General features: G+C 54.4%; 2 protein-coding genes across 4 annotated transcripts; one reads left to right on the top strand and one right to left on the bottom strand.

Moving 5' to 3' along the window:
• Window positions 1-436: 436 nt before the first annotated feature.
• Window positions 437-18769, bottom strand: BCL6 (BCL6 transcription repressor). 2 transcript variants are annotated; one of them, XM_040567745.1, is made up of 10 exons: window positions 18661-18769; window positions 9913-9951; window positions 8743-8910; window positions 7572-7793; window positions 6452-7435; window positions 5678-5859; window positions 4440-4607; window positions 3046-3176; window positions 2576-2713; window positions 437-1732 (listed from the first exon to the last, which is right to left on the bottom strand). In XM_040567745.1, exons 3-10 carry the CDS (start codon window positions 8901-8903, stop codon window positions 1589-1591), a joined length of 2130 nt encoding a protein of 709 aa, XP_040423679.1. In that variant the 5' UTR covers window positions 8904-8910; window positions 9913-9951; window positions 18661-18769; the 3' UTR covers window positions 437-1588. The 2 variants fall into 2 exon arrangements, with proteins under 2 accessions (XP_040423679.1, XP_040423680.1); XM_040567746.1 differs by having other exon boundaries at window positions 8743-9951; window positions 18661-18714.
• On the top strand, window positions 9959-17122 carry LOC121075003 (trithorax group protein osa-like). 2 transcript variants are annotated; one of them, XM_040567748.1, is made up of 3 exons: window positions 9959-15404; window positions 15943-16026; window positions 16169-17122. In XM_040567748.1, the coding sequence occupies exon 1, from the start codon at window positions 11650-11652 to the stop codon at window positions 12601-12603; it is 954 nt and encodes a 317-aa protein (XP_040423682.1). In that variant the 5' UTR covers window positions 9959-11649; the 3' UTR covers window positions 12604-15404; window positions 15943-16026; window positions 16169-17122. The 2 variants fall into 2 exon arrangements, with proteins under 2 accessions (XP_040423682.1, XP_040423681.1); XM_040567747.1 differs by having other exon boundaries at window positions 9959-16026.
• Window positions 18770-19042: the final 273 nt, after the last annotated feature.

Raw genomic sequence — 19042 nt, 5'->3', positions numbered from 1 at the left:
GGGGAGGGCTCGCCGATCCTGGCACCAGGCTGCGGGGCTGGAAGCCCGGTGCTGTGGGCCAGCCTCTTCCTGGAGGAGGTCAGCGACCCGGCTCCACCGAAATGTTGTGCAAGGAGCTGAACCAGCGGCCCCCTTCCCCGAGCCACCCTGGCAATTGCACAGGTTTCCAGGAAATACAAATAAATGCCTCGTCACCTGGGAGCGGGCTCTGCCTTCTCTCTGCCAGCTTTTCGCTGCAAACGCACAAAATCCCCCGGAGGTGGCACAGGGGGACGGTGCCCACCAGGACCCGGGGACCTTGCTCCAAGGCCATTCCAGAAGCCATCTCTGCGGGACCCGTCACAGGGAGCTGCTCAGCCCCTTCGGGGACAGCATCTGGGGCTCAGGGTGCTCCACGAGGAGGAGGGGTAAGAAGAGACCTCTCACCGCACCGTGCTTCACTTTTCTTCGTTTTATTCTTTTATTTGTACAGCTATATTTTACAGAACGCATTAATGCAGTTTAGACACAGCCCAAACCCTGTCTCCCGAGATTGTTTATAACACAAGCATGTAAAATAAGACTGAAAAAAAAAAAAACAACAAACAAAACAAACAAAAAAAAAACATTCCCCGATAGAGAGTTCCACCAAAACTCCTTTTGCAACATCAGGCTGTACCTTGAAGAAGAAACTGAGCTCAATATAGTCCATACATTGAAAACTTCCATTGAAAAGAAAGGCACCGTGCGAAACCACATTTTACATATATACAGACTGAGAACTAGAACAAAAAAAATTACACTTTATTATTATTTTAAATTCCTTCTGCAGCTTTGTTGGTTTAATACACACTTTTTTTTGTAAATTGTAAACCTTCACTTGCAAAAAAATACAAATACACTGATGCATTTAGACAAAATATTTTCTTACTTGTACAGATGCAATACTTTAAAATATCTCGTTAAGTGCTCTATCATAATAAAGATTCTCAGAGTGGCTTCTGCCTGCAGAGTCCAACTGAGCCTTTAATGCATTTTATATATTTTTAATATAGCTTTTTTAAAGGTCTATATATATTTATTTTATATATATATTTATATATTTATATCTATATATATTTACAACTCTGCCATAGATTCCTTCACCTTTGGTTAAAAAAGTTAAAGCCCTCTCTTTAATAGCATACTTTCTCTTTAAAAGAACACACATTTTGCATACAAAAGAAAAAATCTGTTCCCATAAATCAACATTACATTCCTCATCTTCAAACGGCAAAGGCTGTGAAGGTTAGACTCCAGAGTTTATTAACACTCCACTGCACAGACATTTAAAATGACTATTTTTATTTTTATGTTTTATATACAATAAGATCTGAATAACTTTATCTTTCTTTTAGTTTCACATAACTGGGAAAAATAAAACCCGTGTATTTTTTTTTGTTTTGTTTTGTTTCTAATGTTTTTCCACCTATCTGCACTATGGGTTTAGAGGCACTCCATCATGTGATGAATTTTTTTTTTTTTTTTTTAATTCCTCTCCTCTTTTAAAGTGTTGCAAGTATCCTTTGGACAGCTTCCCCCTGACCTCCTCCTGGGAAATCCTCGGCCTTCAGCAAGCCTTGGGGAGCTCCGGAGGCACCTCGCTCGCCGAGATGCGGTACTGCACCTTGGTGTTGGTGATGGCCCCGTGCTTCTGCCGCAGGTGGAGCCGCAGCTGGCTTTTGTGGCGGAAGTGCAGGTTGCACTTCTCACACTGTGGGGCGAGAGGCAGAGGTGCAGGGCATCAAAAATCACATCAGGGGACACGTCCTTCCCTTGGAGGTGGTGGCCAAGCAGTACGACCACAGCAAAATCCTGTCCTCCCCCAGCTACCTGGGCACGCTGCACCCATTGCACAGATGGCATTGGGGAAGTGGAGGCATGGTGGGAAAAGCAGCAGGGAGGCTGCTGAGTCCCCAGACCTTGTCCCTGCACCCTATTGCTCCATCCCCACAGCTCGGGCACCTCTACTGGGGTCACACGCTGCATGCCAGGCTCTCCACAGCACACCTCAATTTATGGGACGTACAAAGGTCCCTCAGGATGTGACCCGGGCTCTTGATGGACGCACCAACAAGCTGCTAATCCAAATGCTCGAAGTGGTGACAGGGCTATTTTGGGAGCTGCTTTTGACCCCTGCCAAGAGGGTAGCCCCAGAGGGACGTTTGGATGACAGTCCTTGCTCTGGTTCCCTCCCTGGCAGATAAAAAAGCCTCAGCAAAGAGCCGAGAGCCCCAGGGCTGCAGCAAGGCAGGGTGGGGTACCATCAGCACCCGTGAGGCTGCCTGCTCCTCTGCCCCATCCCCATGCACCGCAGGAAGCTGTAATTTAAGCTGCAGCTATTTGGAGAAGTGTGACCTTCTTCCAGAAGAGGCGGAAGAAAAGGAGAGCAGCTCAGAGGTGCCCAGCCCACGCTGCATGTGGCTAACACAACACGGGGACAGGACACACGGAGCAGAGGCTGGTGAAGGGCACTGGGGTGTCTTCCCACCCCCTCCTTGGGTTTGGCAGCATCCCCCCCGAGCTGAGAGCCCCTCAAGAAAGCAGGGTCACTCACATGGTACGGTTTCTCTCCCGTGTGGATTCGAAGGTGGCTTTTGAGGGTCTGCAGGTGCCGGAAGCGCGTGCCGCAGATCTCGCAGGGGTACGGCTTCTCCCCAGTGTGGATGAGCACGTGAGCACGGAGGTGGGCCACCTGTGGGGAAGAGGTTCCAGGTTAGAGCTCCCAGCAGCTTATTTTATGTATTTATTTGTATATGGATTCTAGCAGGGATCCAGGACCACGCATGTCTGAGGTTTGATCTCTCCAATCCTTAATAGCAAACGGCAGAAATCAAGTTTCCTACTAAGCCAGCAAACTGGTCCCCACAGACCTCAGAGCCCCTATTTATCCCCTAATCATACAGGAAAAGCTGCCCAAGGCAGCGAGCATGGCCCCTCAGCCCCCTCACAGCATCCCAGGTCTCAGGCAGGACCCCAGCTGTATCCCCTGCCCCGGGCACTGCGGGTCCCGGAGGTCACACACACCTGGACGAATCTGGCCCCACAGGTCTCGCACTTGTAGGGTTTCTCTCCGGAGTGGATGCGTGTGTGGGTTTTCAGGTTGGCCGGCCGGTTGAACTGTGCCCCGCAGATGTTGCAGCGGTACGGTTTTTCTCCTGCAGAGACCAACAAAAAGGGCAAGGCATAAATACCAGTGGGCTCTGCACTCACCAGCCCCAGCGCTCCCCGAACCACAGCCTTTTTGCACACCCAACCCCACAGCATGCTGCACCGGCTCTGGCTCCCATCCCTGCTGGAGACAGCCACAGCAAATGGGTATTTTAGGAAGGGGACCCTGGGCAGGAGCAGCCTTGCTCCTCTGTGGAGCAGAGTTAATCCACTGTTGTACTTTTCAGGTTGGGAGCCACAGCCTTTGGGGCAAAAGGGAAAGCCTGGCAGCGAAAACCAACGGCACCACTCCTCCCAGCTGGTACCCCAGATGTCCCCTTGGCCCTGAGTAAGCCACCCAGAGCCATCTGGCTCCCTCTGAGCTCCCAGCACATCCTGTCCCGGCTGTTCATTGCCTCTTTGGATGTTCAAGAAGAGCTGGGAGAGCAGAAAGCCGAGGCCCAGCAGCCCAGCTCCTGTTCATTATTCAGTTACGATTACCGCTGTCGGCCCTGGCTGGCTTTCACATGGCTGGGGGGAGCTGCAAAAATGTTTTAACCAGTTTCTTCAGGATGCTTTAAGATGAGCTCAATGGGGAGCGGGACACGGCCATCGCCTATTCCTTCCTGCCTTTTTCTTTTGTTTTTGATTCAAGAGCAAGTCTGTTCCTGCCTGGTGTATGCAGAGGACCTGGGGGGCCAGAGGACTTTGAGCCCCACACCCTCAAACCATGCCCTGGTGCTTGTGTCACCCTGGTCACCCCTGCGGGCCACGTGGAGCTCAGCTGGGGCTGTGGGATGGTGTCTTTACGGCCCAGCAGCACGCACTTCCCTTCCCCAGCCAGGGAGCTGGCTGTTGACATGCTAGGCATTAATAAAAGCATGAAGAAAAAAAAAAATCCCCAGGTTTGTCAGCAAATGACTAAACCCTTAATATCCCTTTCCTTTCTCAGCTTTCATTGTGCTGATTCACAGAGCCCATCCGCTCACAGATTTTCCCATCAGCAGACTTTCTGCCAGGCTAGATATGATCTGGATTTCTAGCATGTAGGAAAAAAAAAAAAAAAACTAACAAAACAGATTTTTTTCCCTAAATGTTTTTTTTTCTGTTCTTTTAAATCTACCACTAAGTGACCTGGAGGCCACGCACCTGCTCCCAGCCACACGTTGTGCAAGCGGCCTTTAGAAAAGCCCAAGGCTTCACAGTAAATGAGCTCAGCCCTCGTGGAGTCGCAGCCCAGCCCCTGGCAGCCCCCCAGGACGTCGCCGTACCTGTGTGGACGGTTTTGTGGCTGGCGAGGTTCCCCTTGTAGCGGAAGGAGGCCTGGCAGCGGTCACACTTGTAGGGCTTGTCGCTGTGGACTTGCAGAGAGTGTCTCTTGAGGGAGGCCTCCTCGGAGAACCGGCAGTCGCACTCGTTGCAGAAGAAGGCTCCGTTCTCTGGGAGGGCAGAGAGGGGGGCGATGAGATGGATGAGACGGGCACTGCGCGGCCAGCGCCAAAATGGGCCCGTGTATGGCTTGGGGAGGTAGGGAGGGGAAGGCAGAGCGAGTGTTGGAACAAGGAGGGAGGCCCAGATGTATTTGTGGTCAGCCATGCCATGACCTCCCCAGCCTTCTCACGCACACAGTATCAACGTGCGCGGCTTGAGAGAGAAAAGGCAACACGAGCCACTGCTCCTTCAGCGTGATGCCAGCTACCGCTTCTATAAAGCTGCTTCTGAGAAGCCAGGCAGCTCACCTGGGCATCTTCCAGAGAGGTCCACAAAGGCACCCAAATTATCAGGCGTCCTCTGAAGGAGGGATGCTCAGTTCTGGACCTCCAGCACCTTTAGAGGTGCAAACCTTTATGGGTACAGATGTCTACAGGGGAAGACTGCCATCATCTGAAGAGGCAGGCAGGTCCTCCTGGCTTAACTCTTCAACGCTGTTGAGCATCACACCTGGCTCCCTCTGTGGACGTCTGCGCACACCACAGTGACAATCCTGCATTCCCCCTCCCTGAGCTATGGGCAGATCAGCGCACAGATACTCGTCTCTGGGCTTGTGGAGTTTTGCAACAAGATTGCAAGCCTCATTATCTGCGTTTCTCCAGATATGCACATTGGGCTCCCTGATAATGAAGACACCATGACGGATGCATGAGACACACCAGCTTGCCCAATCCCCATTAGGGTCATTACATCTGCCAAGCTTGTTCTCGTGTGGTTCTGGCGGGGTGGGGTGCGCTTTGCTTCCTGTCCTGAGCTGCCAAGCTGGCAGCAGGTGACTAACTCCCCGCACAAGGTGTCTGGGGAAGGGGAGGATGGAAGCAATTCCCACGTGTGTGCATCTCACATGCATGCACACAGCTGCTCAGCCAGCTAAAAGGGTAAAGCACCTTGGGATCTACCAGCACCTGAGATGGGTCTGATGCCCTTTGGATGAAGGGCACCGGGTGGACGGGTCCCCAGAGCGCACAGCCCCCTCGCCTGCCCTTTGAAAAAAGGTGAGCAGGGATGCAAGACTCACCGCAGCTGGAGTCAGAGTATTCAGATTGGGTTTCCCCCATCTCCTCTCCAAAGGCTGAGCCAGGGGTATGAAGGCACATCTCAGCATGTTGCGGGGACTGGCAGCCGCAGGAGCTGCACTTGGACGAATGCATGTACAGCGGGGACTGTCCTTCGCTGCTCCGAGGGGACCCATCCCGGGACCTGTGGAAGGACAGCAACGCACACAGCCGTGAGAAGGCTCTTGCTGTGCTTGAGCTACTGGGCCCTTGACGTTTGCACCCTTCCAGACACGAGGAACATCCACGTTTTATGGGGAGACCTTTGTGGTGAGATGCACAGCACAGCCCTGATCAACAACAGGTCCCTGAGCCACATCCTTCAGATGCCCATCACAAAATGACCTCAAAGCTCTCTAGGAACATCCAGGTCCAGGGGACAGCACACTGCTCCACACTAGTTTGGCCCTTCCAGCACCTAAAGCCAACCAAAAGCTCTAGGCACAGGGTGAAAACCAGGCTCGACGAATCCAGGCTCCAGAAACCATCCAGAGCTGCTGAAGCAAGCCAGGAATTCCTGACCCAGTGTTCCCAGTTCCACCACCAGGCCAGGCTGGCACCGCTACCGTGGGGATGGATAGCATCCAGCCGACGTCACTGGCAGCGCTTCACCACGTGCAGAGGTTTCCACCTGCCCGCGGCCGGACACCCCAGCGCAACGCTACATCTATTTCACACACCTCCAAACCCTCACCAACAACACAGGGAGTCCTGTCTCCCCGGGGACATCTTCTCACCTGTTAACGATGTTGTTGAGTCTGCTCGCTTGGGGGATATTGGAGTCTTCTCCGTTCACACTCATCTTGGTGGGGGATTGCACGTTGAGATGCTCCGGTTCCATGGACTGCTGGCAGGTGGACATGGGCATGTAGGTGCGAGGAGAGAGGGTTCCCATCTCATTCTGGTCAGCACTGTCTTGCTTGGTGCTCTGATTCAGAGAGTTGAGGACGATGAACTTGTACTTCTTCCAGTTGCAGGCTTTGGGGTCCGTGGGGCTCTTGGTGAAGAGGGAGTTGGAGTTCTGACTGATGCGGGCGTTCTTGCTGCTGCTGGACTCGGTCGGCGAGTTGGGCTGACAGTCTGACTTCTGGGGGCTCTGGGGGCTGATAAGTCCCTTGCGGTCCAGGGGGGTGTTGGTGGGCTCAAAGTGCTGGCTGATCTCATCCTCTGAAGAGGTCCGCTCCTCCTCTTTGGCCACTTTGTCGCAAGAGAAGTAGGGATTGTTCCGGATCGAGGGGACGACAGGTTTGGGGCCAGAGGCTACGCCGTAGTGCATGTCGCTCCTGGCTTCTTCAGCAGCGCCTTCTTTCGGAGCATAGATGGTGGCGTGGCACATGTTGGCTGAGATGTCGGTGATGGTTCTCATGTACTCGGTGGGGATCGTCCTGGAGCTGTCGCACGGCAGGATCCTCTCCTTGGGGAAGGCACCTGCCCTCGAGACTTCGGAGAGAGGCATCCTCATCTCCCGCAATTCGTCATCCACAAGGAAGCCATTTAGAGGGAGAGGGCTGTACCCGGGGTAGGGAATGGAGGATCCAGACAAACTGTTGAACAAGCCAGGTGCAAAAGCCCTCCCGTTGCAGAGGGACCCGTTCTGGAGAGGCATGCTGTTCTCCGAGACGTCTCTGCTCCGATAAGCCATCACCTCTGGGTGGCTCAGCATCCGGCCAGCCAAAAACTCTTCCCTTGGGGTCTTCACAGCAGACACCATCTCAGCTTCACTGGAATCAGGCAAAAAGGAAGAGATGCAGTCATTTTCAGCACATAAGGATAAGCCTGCAGATGCTTAGACAAGTCCTCCCCCACCCACCCAAACACACCATGCCAGGATCTCCAAAGTTCACTTAAGGCGCTCACCTAGATTTGACAAACCTTCGGCAAGTATCAACCACGTGCTCCATCTGCAGGTACAGCGCTGTGGCCATCACAGCCATGATATTGTTCTCCCGCAGGTTCAGGCGGGATGTGTACATGAAGTCTAAGAGGATGCAAAACCCCTCGGGGTTAATTTCAGGGTCTAGGTTGATGACATTCAAGTTGCACTTGAGCTGGTCAGTGAAGATGCTGTAGAAGAGGCCACTGCAGAGAAGAGGCAGAGGGAAGATGAGTGTTATGACGATTCAGAGGAAGAAAGGAGAATTTACCTGAAATCCCTTAGCTCACGGAGTTTTGTGCGTGATAAGGAAGGAGGAGAAGGAGGCAATTACAGTATTCCCTGAGCTTCCCCCTTATTATCAAGCTTGGTTTCCTAGCTTAGTAAGCGTCTTCTGCGCTGCACTTTTACCAACCGGCACAGCCTGCTTTTAGATCTCACCTGCTCAACAACTCCCCACTGCCTTGGTTTAGAAATTCACCTTTTTCTGTTGTTCTTACCACCACCCCCTTCCCACTGTGACTCAATTCTTTCAGAAGCCTCTTGGGGCATCCATGCTCACTCTTTAACAAGGAGGAAAAGGAAAAAAAGGACATGTTGATAAAATATTTTTCAGATGTCTTAGCAGTCAAATCCTTGTTTTTCTGTATCTTTACATCTTGTCAGCAGGAAACCCTGAAAGGCATCCGCAGTTAATGCAGCTAGGCAGTGGTGGGATGTTAATTAGAGGTCACTAGGAAGCAATCCTGGACCTGGGAAGAGATTTCAGACCCAACCAGGCTTGAAAATCCACAGAGGTGGGTGCAGCCAGAAGCCTGGGAGGAATAGCTCTAAAAATAGCAGCGGCAGGGGACACCACGGTCACAGAGGACTCGCTCACCCCAGCAGCATCCAGTCCTGTCCTGTCCCACACAGCGTTTGTGCCCTGCCTTCAGAGATGCCCCACGTCCACTGTGCTCCTGCTTGTCCCCATGGGCTGCATGTGGACTCCATGCTGGAGATGAAAGGTCTCAGTAATCCCTTTATTGGTGCTAATCGCTTGGCAGCCTGTTTCTATTCTGCTTCTCTGCCTCAGTTTCCCTGCCCATAAAACCCACAAGCCTCCCTGGGGACGCAGCAGCGGCACAGGTGGCCAGAAGCGGAAGGTGCTCTCACCTGCAGGCCATCAGGACTGTTTTGTGGGCTCTGAACTGCTCCCGGTTCACAATGATGACGACGTCAGTCAGGATATCCCGGCTTCTAAGGCGGTTGAGATTGAGGAGGACATCACTCGCGTGGCGGGTGAACTGGATGCAGCTGTCTGCCGGCGAGGCCATCTTGAGTCTGCCCGAAACACAAGCGGGAGAAGGACGGGAATGGAGACGCAGCCAGGAGAGCACCTAACCTCAGCGGGGAGGCAGCTGCTGCTCTGGGATGCCTTCAGGTGGCCAGGACGGGATGGCATCAGCTCCTCGGTGCTGGGACAAACAGCCCCACACCATGGCAAGTGCCTGCCAGGTCTCCTGGTGAGGTCTCTTGGCCAACAGCAAGACCTGGCATGCCTCAGTCCCACCCAGCCAGCTGGCGAGCGAAGGCGACCAGACCCTCCTGAGGATTAGCTAACCGGCTCTTCTTTCTCCTCGCCTCGCCCATGGCGGCTCCACCCCAGCCCACTCCTCCCACCACCACCACTGCTCCTCAGGTTCATCCCCAAGAAGCTCCCAGCACAGCTTGCCAGCCTTCAGATCCTTCCGGGGCAGCCACCCGCCTCAGCTGCTGGCTGCAAACCCAGCCACGGAACCAAAACAGGCCTCAGAGGTCCCAGCTGGAGCTGACTGATTTCACCAACCCTCACCCACCACTGAACTACTTCCTTGCTATCAGGTGGCCACCCTGGAGAAGACCTGTCCATGGTTTCCCAATGGATGGATGGTGGCAGCGAGGAGCAGAACCCATCCAACCTGCCAGGCTGCTACCCACACCGCGGCCCGGTCCGTCCCAGCGAGGAAGGCTTGGGTTAGTCAAGGCACACAAAGCCTTCTCCTAGCACGACACCCATTGACCCATCTCAGAGACGTCCCTGCCACCGGCCTCTCAGGGCAGTCTGCATCCCCCCCTGCCTCAGGTTTGGGCTGGATCGTGCGTTTTCAGCAGCACGCTCCCCAGTGACCAGCCCCTTCCCGCAGCCCTGTCTCCTCCTCCTTCCCCAGCGGCATGCAAACGTACAGCATTTTCCACAGAGCAGCTGCTCTCCTGAAAACAACTCCCAGCTGGGTCTAATGAAACATTTCATTCAACACTTTAAAGGGAAGCGGGGAGGGAAGCACAAAATTTAAATTTACATACCCAATGCCTCAATTCACAGTCCAAAAGTTTCTTTCAAACCTATAAATAAAGCAGAAGAAAACAAACACCACGTTAGCTGATAATTATGAATTGGCCGTGGCAGCGCACAAGCTTGCTGTTTCCCTCGAGTATCAGTGGGATAAAAGCTAGAGATAACAAACCTTCCACTCTCCAGTAAGGTTAACATTTGTTTCTTCCGGTACAGTACGTTCTTATCACAACCACAGGCTTTGAGAACCCAGTCATAGCTTCTTCCACACCCTCTAGCCCAAACCATGGGCGTATGCCAAGGAGATTTTCATTTCCATGACTCAGGAATTGAAGGCAGGTGGGGAAGGGAAGTCGAGTGAGAATTTTCTCACCACTTCTTTCGGGGATAGCTCTCCCCTGCCAAGACCGAATTCCCGGGCAGCGCCACATCCAAGACCAATGTCATATTCCCAGCACCTCGTTATCAGGTATGACTTACAAACACCTGCTGCCACTCCACTCGGAAACCTGGAAAGAGCCTGAATGTGGCCCTCCAAGCAGCTATCGCCCTTCTCAGGACACCAACACGCCCCAGACACCAGCACAAGCGCGCTGGATGGTGCTGCCAAACAGACCTGGGAGGATGCGGACGTCAAGAACCAAACAAAGCGACTTGGCTGGGATCACATAGGAAGTCGGTGGCGGAGATGGAAGGAGACCCAAAACAAATGCCTTCCTCTGGCTGCTGGAAAAGCCTTCCCCCAAACCGCAAGCTTTGTCTCCAGCAGCTGGCTTCGCGGGCAACGCAGCTGGGGCAGCAGGGCAAGGAAACCCAGGAGCTCACTGCCAGAACTCGTGCTGCTACCTCCAAATTGACTAAAAAACAACAAACACAACTGACCTGGCACCAACCAGGAGGAAGGTCCCCAGCAGCCGCCCCAGCAGGAACAGGAAGTGCAATGAGTAAGTGAACCAACAAACCCCAAAACCTTACCATGCTATTTTTAGGGCTGACCCCAAAATGCAGAGGGATCCAGTAGGATTGCCAGCACCTGCACGGAGCGCATCCAGCCCTGCGAGGACGAGTGTCCCCTGCCCTCTCCCTCACAGCTGACATGTGGGTCTGGACCCCAAGCCTCAGAGACCTTGGGGTGGGAAGAAGAGGAGTGATTTAAGGCATGGTGTCGCATGCGAAGCCCAGAAGGGTGTCTTACAGCCCTATCCCGGCCATAAAATGCAAATCTTCTAGACCTGCTCTGAGCCTGGCTATCTTCAAACTCTACCACACACACAAAGTGACTCATTTCCCAAATACTGCAGACTCTGACCTTTCTGTACTTGCTCACTGCCAGCCGCTCGCTACCAGCGAGCGAAAGCCCAGGGACTCGCGGCGCTCTGCAAGCAGCCCAGCACGCATCCGTGCTTCCATACCAGCTGACGGCCGTATTTAGGGCGGCCGGGTCGCATCCCGACCTCGGCTGGGCTCCCGGTGGCTCACCCCGGTGTCACAGCCATCAGGACTGACCCGTCTATAAACCAACAAACTGCAAGATGAACTCTGTGCCCGTGAGCATCACGTGAGACACTGCTGCTGTCACCAAATTCCCTTACCCACAGCGAGGCCACGGCACTGCTGGCTGTGGGGACACCCCGCTCCTCTCCCACCGCCGGACCCCGCTCAGCCCCTTCCCCAAATCGCCTCTCCCCAGCGCAGTGCTGCGGGGTATGGGACCCGGGCAGGTGCATCCCAAGCCCTCCGGCTAAAGGATGTGGGCAGCACAAGGGAGAGGGACCTTCCTTCCCCTCCGAGCCGCGTTAACCCTGCCCCTCCCGGCCGCTGCACAGCACCAGCTCAGCACCCCAGGGAGGATGCTCGGGGAGGAGAACAGCAGAGAAGGGGACAGCGGTGGGGAACCAGGGAAGACCACCATGGACAAGCATGACCCTCTCCACCCACACCCCTCTTCAGCCCAGGATGTGCCCCCAGGCTCAGTTAGGTTCAAAGCATCACCCCAGTGTCCCCCCCCCCCAAGTTTTCCTGCCCGGTACCTCGCAGGTGGGGGCCAGTGGCAGTGCTCGGGGCTGCACGCCGGGGCTTGCTGTGCCCGGAGAGGAAGGTCGGGGCCCATTTCGGGGGTGGCCACATGGGACTGTCACCGCTGCTGCCTTCCAGGAAGGCAATGGGTCTGCCCCAGCGGTTCAGGGAACGGCCCTTCCCTGCCGGCACCTCCCCGAGAAAAACCATTCCTGGAAGGGAGCCCAGGGCCAGCACTGTCCTCCCTGGGGCCAGCACAGTGGGCACAGGGAAGGAGTGCCCACGGGTGGGGGAACCCCCCAGCTCCACCCCATGAAAAGGGGAGACCCCTGCAGCTGTCCCCGGCCACAGGCACAGGAAGAGGGGGGGGAGAAGCTGGGACCCACCCCCCATCCATCTTCCTGCCATTCACAGGGAAATCCCTCCAGCCATCCACTCCCCTGTTTATAGGGAATCCCTTTCCATCCATCCTCCCACGACCCTGTGCAGAGGGGAGACTCCTTCCTCCCCTACCCTCTTCGCATGGGGGCTACCCCTCATCCTGCCCCTCTCTCCCCACCGTGCACAATCTGGGTGGGGGCACCACTCACCCCCCTGAGCTCGGCTCTCCTCCCCCTCCACCCTGTGCTGCTCCAGAGCCCGCAGTGCTGACTCCCTCACCTCACCCTGGAGGGGTGGCTGGGTGAAGTCTCTCTTCCCCACAGCCTCATCCCACACAGAGCTCCGAAACTGCCCGCCCAGGGGAAGCTCCATCCTGCCACCCCCCTCCAGCCCAGCCCCAGGGGGAAGCACCCCCCTGCCTACCCAGCACGCTGCCAGCTTCCCCCCCAACCCACGAGGGGATGCTCACTTTGTCCAGCACAGGGAGCAGAGGCATAGAAAGGGAAATGGGGTGCAGGGGGGGGGGCGCAAAGGGGGGACCCAGGACACAGGCGGGGGTGCTGTGAGCCACCGTGAAGAGGATGCTGTGGGCTGGGGGTACGCAAGTGCCCAGCTCGGCTTTCCCCACGTCACACAGTCATGGGGCACTAAGCGTCCTTTAGCTGTCACAGCACAGTTTTTATTAATTTAGCAGCTTCTGGTTGGCGTCTAGGCCAAAACGTGGCTTGGTTAATAATAACCGAAGAAGAGACGGAGAGAAGTCCTAGTGCACTGTGTCAGCACAGATCAAAAGCAGCATCACCAGTGCGAGCCCTGTAGTTTTTTCCATCGTACCCTTCCGTGAGTGGATTGCACTCGCTATATCGAGCGGTCTCTGCTAACTTTCAATCTGATCCAATTTCCTGCCAGCAAACAAATGTTTCTAGGAAATGCAATACATTATCCGGACGGGTTTATTATCAGCATTTGGAACCAGGAAAACTGCATATTTTCTTGAGCGCTGCAGGGAACTTTATAGTTTGTACTTCAAAAGAAGGTTTAAAAGGATTGCCCTTGAAAGCTGGCCCAGTTCAAGTCTCCGCATTGTTTTGGTCTTTGCAGAAGAAAAAGCAGAGCGGGGGGAGCACGCCAGAGCTGCCTCCGACGTTTTCCACTAAGGAAGACTCCCCCTGCCCTTCACGTAGCCGAGAGCTGAGGACGAGGCAGAGCCAGCGAGTGCCCTTGGGAAGCGAGGAGCCAAGCCTCCTTCAGCATTTCCAATGACCCCAAGCAATTTGGCACATTAATTTTTCAAGGGAAGGCAGGGACGCGTCCCGGCTGAAGCCAAGGGAGCAAGGGACTGACGCCACGCGCTGCCGAGCCCCGCGCCGAGCTGACGGCAGGGTGCAGCCGGGGCCGGGCGTCCCCGTCCCAGGCAGGTTCAGAGGACAGGTCCCGCTGTCCCCACCCTGTACCGACCCCCCCCCCCCATCTCTGTCCTCCTGGGGCTGATAGGGAGACACGGCTCATTGTGGCAGCAAGGCCCAGCTTCGGCACCCCACTTAGCTGGGGTGAGACATGAATGAAGGTCAGGGGTCCCCTGGCAGGGGAGAGACACCTCTGTGTTTATTTAGCCCACCGTCCTCACGGGTTCCTGGTGTGCAAGCCAAAGGGGGCACACCGGCCAGGAGAAATTAAGAGGGGAGGAGCAGAAAGAAAACACAGCCCCAAATTTGCCCCCCCTCTCTCAACTCCCACAGCTCTCCCTGCTTTAGGTGCGAAGCTCCACTGAGATTGCTGGGCTTTGAAAGCAGCCCTGAATTGCTCTGATTTAAGGGCCAGGGGTGTGTGTGTGTCTTTTGGCTGCCAGTGCCCTGCTGCAATGGGAACCCAAGACCTAGCATGGATTAAAAAAAAAAACAAAAAAAACACACAGGCAGGACTACATCTGCAGTCTAAATTTGCAGTCTGAAGAAGCTGACTGGTCAGATGCTAACTTTTGGATATTCATCTAACCGAACTGCAAACTGTGAACTCCTGAGGTTTGCCAATGCCTGCTGTAAACATGGAAACCAAGTGTCACTTTTTGCCAAACAGAAGAATGGTTTAAAAATAGATTAGAAAAGAATACAGGCACTCAGCATACAGGGCTCCTGTTTATAGACTCCCATGCCGCTATAAAAACGGAACGAGAGGTTACGAGCATGCAGGCAACTTTTCACCAAATTTAGATTTTACAAACTTCTCAGAAACCTGAAAACAACATTTCGGGATCCAACTGAACCCGTAAAAGCCCTTCTCATGGAGTTTGCAGCCCAAACACTACTGCACACGGACTAAAACGGGCATGAAATGTTTTTTTTTCCAGCCACGACAAACACCGTACAGTTTGTTCCTCCATGTGAGAAACGCGCCTATAGGTCAGAGCTTCATTTCACTCACCTACAGACTCTGTAATAAGAGTTTATTTTTAATGGGGTATTCCAGCAAATTAAGACGACATCCACCCCTGCTGCTAAAAACACGGGACCGCCTCAGTAAGTTTTACCACCTGTCTTTGTAATGGGTTTTGGAGGACAGCGTCAGCGTTATTACTAAAAAACACGCCTACAAATTAACCTGAGGCTGCTGCCATTGGTGGCTGAAAGCTTCAGCCCCTCCGGGGGGGGGGGGATGATGTGGAAGAGGAAAAAAAAAAAAAAAGAAGCATAGCTTTACAATACAACCTAAATTAGGCAGAAATTCAAGGGCAGATTAGCACCACAACTTGGAAAGATTTTCACATGTGATTTCATGACCAGATGCAGAGAGCGCTCCATATGGAAATGTCAGTGACTTTAATAAGCACTCGGTTGTTTCCAATTAGGCTCCTTAAGTAAGTTCAGCGGCATCCGGAGTTTCCTCTGCCACCTTCCTCCTAGCTAGCAAGCATTTTTTTCTTTTTTTAAAAAGGAGTGTTAATAAACATGTTCCCACTCTCCCGAGCCTCCCGGCTCAGCCCCTGCCCGGGGAGGAAGGAGAAGACAGGACACTAGATGGCACCAGTTAGCTTTGCTGCGGGAGCAATTTTTCCCCTTGGAAAATAAAACACCCCAACCAAACCTGGAAAACATATAATTTTGTCGATGTAATTCTGTTTCTCTTAAAACGCGTCTGAGCAACATTATTTTTATGAGCTTTTCCAGCCTTGTTTTTCAAAACTTAATGTTTCTGCTAGGGTTATTTTTGTCTCATCAGACAGCAGGCTTACGTCCTCCCAGGGCTGCAAATAGGGACGTCTAAAAAGTATCATAAAGAGTTTTGACAGATTTTTTTTTTTCCTCCCCTCTTTAAAGCGAGATTTGTAAGAATCACTTCTCATTCCAACTTCTTCCTTCACAATAACAACTAACTAGTTAACCTCCACTTCCTTTCTGAATATTGACTCAGACAGGCAGAACTGAGGGGGATTAGAAATTGGAATTGAAATGCATCCCAAGAGATCTTTGATCTGTTTTGCCAGTCAAAATTGAATGCTCGGAGATGAAGTCTTTTCTTACTGGAACAATGTAATAATCCATTCCTCTGGAAAATTGCTAGACACCCTTTGAATATTTTAGATGGCTAGCTGATTTGTTTCACGGGGCAAAAATTGCTATCTGTAACGTAAGGTTTTTTGAAACCAGCAATCCCACCGTCAGAAGAAAATAACAGAACCTCAGGTTCTGCCTCCGTAGCTCTACCTACAGACGGAGAGGAGAGGAAGAGAGGTCTGCCCTAAAATATTTTCTAAGCAATTTTTGAACTGCAGCCCCCCCACCCAGGGGGCTGCAGGTGGAAGCCTGCGTTTGTTCTTCAAGCACTTATCCTGCTGACCTTTAAAACAATACAGCAAATAATTTTTTTTTGAAGCATCTGAAACCTCAGGACAGGAATCGATACGCAGCCCCGGATCGAACGAGGGCTTGATCCCGTACCCAGCCCTGCTGACGCGTCCAGCTCTGTGGGGAAGAATTTGGCCCCGGACAGACGCGGGACCGCCGCAGCGCGCGGTGCTGAGCCCCATCTGGCTGGCTCAGCCTCGCTTCGCACCGATCCTGCGCCTACCGAAGCGAGTGGAAAAAACTAACCGAGGCGGGCTTCGTTTTTGTTGTTTTTGACCCGTGATTTTAAGCCCCGACTTGCCTCTTTCCCTGGAAATGCAACAGGGGGTAAAAGGCAGCTTTTTAGGCACATCTGAGAGGCCGCCGCAGATTTTTTTTTTTTTTTTCCTAAACAAACGCCCTGCTTTCTGTTTCCCTCCTTCCCAAGAGGCGATTTCATAACATTTCGTACTGTGACTTTGCAAACTACGGGCGGGGGGGGCCGGCTGGCGAGGCAGAGGGCTGGGGGGGGAGAGAGAGAGAAGGGGGGGGGGGGGGGGACGGCCGGGAGAGGTCGCTGCCGCCCGACCACGAAAAGTTTTCACAACAAAGTTGGGCTTTTTCGGTTTTGTTTTCCTTTTTTTTTTTTTTTAAAAAAAAAAAGGGGGGGGAATTAAAAATAATAATAATAAAATAAAAATGAAACACGCATCACCGAAAGAGCTTTCTCCCATCCCCCAAATGCTGTTTTTTTTTTTTTTTTAATTTTTTTTTTTGAGGGGGGGGGGGGGGCGGGATGCGGAGCGGGCCGGGCGCGGCGGTTGCGCGGGGTCTGCGCGCTATTTGCGCGGCTCGCTCCAGGAATAGCGTGTGGCCGGGGGCCAGCCGCGCAGCTCCCGGCGGCAGATTTACGAGCTCCTGTCGCCGCGCCAAGTCCGCCGCGGTAGTAAACACACGGCAAAGGGCTGCCACGGGGAAAGGAGGGGGGGGGGGGGCACACACAACCGGGTGGGGTGGGGGGGGGGGCTTCCCCGTACCCGGACAAGCGGCCCCCCCCCCCCCCCAAAACCGCACCCCATCGCCGAGCGGCCGCAGGCGCAGGACCCCCCCCCCCCCCCCCCTTTCCTCCTCCCCCCCCGCTGTTTGCGGCGGCATCGCTGGAAGGGGTGGGGGGGGGGGGGTAGGGGGAAAAAAAAAAAAAAAAAAAAGATCGGAGCCCCCCCCGCGCGGTATTTTCAGAGCCACTTCTCCCCCTCCCCGCCGCCTCGCTGCGCGGGTCGTGCCGCCGTCGAGGCCGGCGCGGTTCCTTCCACCGAGCCCCGGGAAGGAGGGAGGGAGGCCGGGAGGGAGGCCGAGCCCCCCCGCCGCCTCTCCTAGCCCCCCCCCACCCCCTCCGCCGCTTCTTTTCCCCGGGCCGGCAAAATGCCGCAAAGTCCGCTCCATCCCCGCCCGGCTCCTCGCCCCCGGGGGGCTTTGACAGATCCCGGCGCGGCCCCGCCACAGGTTGCAAAAAAGCCGGTAGGGAGCCGAAAGGGGGGGGGGGGGGGGGGGGGGGGGGGGAGACACACACGGGGAAAAAGCCCCCGCTCGTACTGCGGTAAAAAAAAAAATAAAAATCCTCCGAGAAGGGGGAAGGAAAAAAAAAAAAAATCACCCCGAGAGAGGGCCGAGCCGCCCGGTGCCGCGACACGACGCACACGCGGGGACCAGGAGCGAGACAGCCACTGGAAGCGAAAGAACAGTAATAAAAAATGATGATAAAATAAATAAAATATAAAACACGCTGCCCGAGCTCCGGCCACCGAGAACCGACGCCGAAAGAAGATAAAATAAAATAAAATAAAAACCCCGGAGCTCCCCGGCGGCCGCGCTCGCCGCCGTCCTGCGGCCGCCTGCAGGTGCAGGGGCACCGCCGGGCCCCCCTGGGGGACGCGGGGATGGGGACAGCACCGCTCGGGGGGACAAAACCCCCCGGCGACCCCATAGGGACCCCCGAGGGGGACCCCCCCCTCCGGGAGCCGGCCCCGTTAGGGGAGCCGGGGCTGGGATTTTTTTAATTTTTTTTCCCCCTCCTTTCCCCCCCTTTTTTTTTTGTTTTATTTTTTTTTTACTATTAAGGGTGTAAGGTGAGGGTTGGGGGTGTCCCCGTGTTAATTTAATAGGGGGCACGTTAATTTAGTACGGAGAGGGAATTATTATAATAATAAAAAAATAAGGGGAAAAAAAAAATTAAGGGGAGAAGGGGATGGGGGGGGGAATAGGGGATGGTAAAATAAATTTTTTTTTTTTTTTTTTGGTGGATTAAAAGTGCCGTCGGGGCACCTGCCGAGGGAAAAAGGAGGGGGGGGGGGGGAAAAAAAAACGGGTAAGAAATATATAGGGGCGGCTGGGCGCCAGAGCGGGGCAGGGAGGGAAAGAGGAGGGAGAGAGAGAGAGAGAGAGAGAGAGAGGAGGGAAGAGAGAGGAGGAAAAAAAAAAAAAAAAAAAAGAGAGAGAGAATTAAAGGGTAAAATCGGCCGCGGCAATAGAAGCAGCAATCACCTGGTCTCCGGGCTTTCCTAGAAACTCCTTGCATCACCACTTCTAAGAACCCCAGTTCTAAGAATCAACAGAGCCCAATTCTCGGAATTTGAGCTGCCGGCCCTACCACTGCGAGCGGCGCGGGGAGGGACGGGGACCTCCCCTACCGCCTCCTCGCCGCCGCCGCCGCCCCGCCGGGACGCCTCCCCCCGCCGTAACGCCCCCGACGGTGTCCCCGTGTCCCCGACCGGTGGCCCGGTGGGGAGGCGGCGGCGGCGAGGGTCCCGCTGCCCCCCGCTCCCCGCCGTGTTCCCCCCCCTCGCGGTGGTCTCGCCCGGCCGCGGGGGTCACGTGGCGGCGGGCGGCGGCGTGACGTGGGGGCGCGGCGGGGTGGCGGCGGGAG

This window comes from Cygnus olor, chromosome 9, assembly GCF_009769625.2.
Source record: "Cygnus olor isolate bCygOlo1 chromosome 9, bCygOlo1.pri.v2, whole genome shotgun sequence".
Classification (NCBI taxonomy): Eukaryota; Metazoa; Chordata; class Aves; order Anseriformes; family Anatidae; genus Cygnus; species Cygnus olor.
Note: the sequence above shows the minus strand (reverse complement) of the source record. Positions and strands in the feature narration are given on the sequence as shown.